The 2708-nt window shown below is 55.6% G+C and overlaps 1 protein-coding gene across 1 annotated transcript in view; it reads left to right on the forward strand.

Annotated features, from left to right (window-relative positions):
* The window catches only part of TTC39A (tetratricopeptide repeat domain 39A), a 30997-nt gene that overhangs the window by 18209 nt on the left and 10080 nt on the right, over positions 1 to 2708 (forward strand). The window contains exons 7-9 of the mRNA XM_013003848.2: positions 653 to 718; positions 2180 to 2288; positions 2626 to 2693. Coding sequence (XP_012859302.2) covers positions 653 to 718; positions 2180 to 2288; positions 2626 to 2693 — 243 coding nt within the window. The remainder of the gene's footprint in view (positions 1 to 652; positions 719 to 2179; positions 2289 to 2625; positions 2694 to 2708) is intronic.

Here is a 2708-nt window from a genome sequence, read left to right on the forward strand (position 1 = left end):
GGATTTGGATGTAGTCAGTGCCCTTAATTGACACTCTAGGGCAGTAGTTCTCAACCTGTGGGTCGCGACCCGTTTGGGGTCGAATGACCCTTTCACAGGGGTCACCTAAGACCATCAGAAAACACATATTTCCAAAGGTCTTAGGAACCAAGACACAGCTCCTCTATCTCTCTCCAGACGGGTCCACCCACATGCAGATACGCCCACATATGAACACTCTGGTGAAGACTATTATCCATGCTACACCATGCTCCAAGACAAAATATCACTTATTTTTAAATAGAAATAAATATTTCACAATCCAAAATTACATATTGTTTTTGTGATTAATCACTATGATTTAGTTATGTTTAATTTGTAACAATGAAAACACATCCTGCATAACAGATATTTACATGACGATTCATAACAATAGCAAAATGACAGTTATGAAGTAGCAATGAAACTAATTTTATGGTTGGGGTCACCACAACATGAGGACCTATATTTAAGGCATTAGGAAGGTTGAGAACCGCTGGAACATTTGTAGGTCCGAAAACCTGGGCCTCCTCATGGCTGATCTGGCCACAGGACTGCAAGTCTAGGGTTAGCCCCAGGGCTCCTGGGGAGCCAGCTCTGCCCCACCACTTGCTGCCTGTCTCTGTTCCTGCAGACACTGTCCATGCTTCCTACTAGGATCCTGCGGCTGCTGGAGTTCGTGGGGTTTTCAGGAAATAAGGTACATACCACCTCCAGCCCCGGTCCTCATCCCAAGACCGGAGCTGATATGCCCGGGAGAGGAAGAAGGGTTATGGGGCCGGGTCCCTCAGTGAGTGATTCGGGACAAAGCCTTGAACCTCTCTGAGCCTGTTTCCTCTCTTCTCAAAAGGAGCCAATGATCCTGGCCTGAACCACGTGGGGTAAGGGTGGGTGCAGTGCTCAGGGGTCAGGTACCTTGGACACCACTCCACTTTAGGCTGTGGGTGGAATCAGAAAGTGAGGTGGAAGCAGAGGACTCAGGCACCCAGAGCCTTTACCAAGAGCAGGATCCAAGTTCCAGACAGGAGTCACTGGTTTGAGGTTGCTTCCTAAGGGAGGCAGCTGGGTGGAGGAAAAGGAGCATTGGCCTGGAAGTCGGTGACATGGGCCAGCCCAGCCTCGGCCCCTTATCACTCTCAGCAGAACCCTGCTTCTGCAGGGCCTTTGTGTGGGTAAAATGAGGGGATTGAACCAATTTTCCAAACTTGCATTTTCTCAGGCCCTGCTTTTGCTTGTTTGCCATACACACCACAACCCCCTATATGATTACCTTTTCCTCTCTAACATGACTCATAATTTTTATTCAGACTTATTTAAAGGAAACATATCATTACTTGGCATGATAAGAGTGTAGCCATAAAAATAAATACTATAAAGGCCGAACCATCTTAAAAAGGCCCAACCTGACCACGTGGCCCACCAAGGCTGCTTCCCGTGGAAAAGCACCCTGGACCTGAGATGGGTGTGGCTGCACCAGCGTTGGTGGTCTTGTTTGGGGAAACACTGGCCAGAGGCTCTGGAAGCTGCCTCTCTGGGACATGTGTAGGACTTGGAGACCATGTCAGGAGGGAACAGCTCGAGAAGATCTAGAGTGGGGGGAGGGCGTCGAGAGGCCTCCAGCACCTCTCTAGGGTCTCTGCCCCGCAGGAGGGCAGCTGTAAGCCCCCCTGAGGCAGGGGAGAGGTGGCTTTTAGAAAGAGCACTGAGGACAAACCGGCTGAGGTGGCGCGTTAGGGAAACAGGTGGCGTCTGGCCATTGGCTCCCCCCAGCCCAGCTGCAGCTAGCTCCCTCCTCTTGGAAGCCCCATGGCTCTGCCTCTGCCCTGAGCCTGCGGAGGAGAGTCATCCACCTCTTTGCCATCCCTCCTCTCCGACCACACCCGGGGCTGCCGGCCGCTAAGAGGCCCCTGTTGGAGCCGGCCAGGGATCTCTCAGCATCAAGAGAAGGGTTGTGGAGTGGGTAGCAACAGTGGCCCCTGCCCCTAGAAATGCAACTGAGGCACTGAGAGGGTGACACAGCCCCGGAGCAGCTGCCCCTGCCCCCTGAGTGCCACCCTCGGATCCACTGCCCTCCCGGCCGGCCCTCATCTCACAGCTGCCCAGGGGTCTCCAGCACCCCTGTTCCTCCCTGAGGCCCTCAGCCGCCCCTTTGTGCCCCCAGGACTACGGGCTCCTGCAGCTGGAGGAGGGCGCGTCGGGCCACAGCTTCCGCGCCGTGCTCTGCGTCATGCTGCTGCTCTGCTACCACACCTTCCTCACCTTCGTGCTCGGTAGGGCCGGCGGGCGCTGGAAGGGCGGTGGGGGCGGGGCTCGAGGGCACCCTACACCCCGCAACAACACAGCCCCATCGAGGGCCCTGTGCCGGCCTCGGTTTTCTTATCTGAAACGGGACGCTTGTGTCCCCTGCTTGCACCCCTGGAGGAGGCTGTAGGCAGGCGGCCCTGGGTGGTTCCTGATCTAGCCTTGGTGAGCGAGCATGGGCGCCTGGCCAAGGGCCCTGCGGTGCCCCAGGCTCCCATCGCCTTGGAGGCAGGAAGTCCGATCACTGATCACCGTAAGGGAAGGTGGAGGCTCATAGGACCGGTGTTGTGTCCCCACCTCCTCCAGGCACCGGAAACGTCAACATCGAGGAGGCGGAGAAGCTCTTGAAGCCTTACCTGAAGCGCTACCCTAAGGTGAGCCCCCCCCCC

This window comes from Echinops telfairi, unplaced genomic scaffold (genome assembly GCF_000313985.2).
Source record: "Echinops telfairi isolate 266 unplaced genomic scaffold, ASM31398v2 ScPeMD7_443;HRSCAF=831, whole genome shotgun sequence".
Taxonomy (NCBI): Eukaryota; Metazoa; Chordata; class Mammalia; order Afrosoricida; family Tenrecidae; genus Echinops; species Echinops telfairi.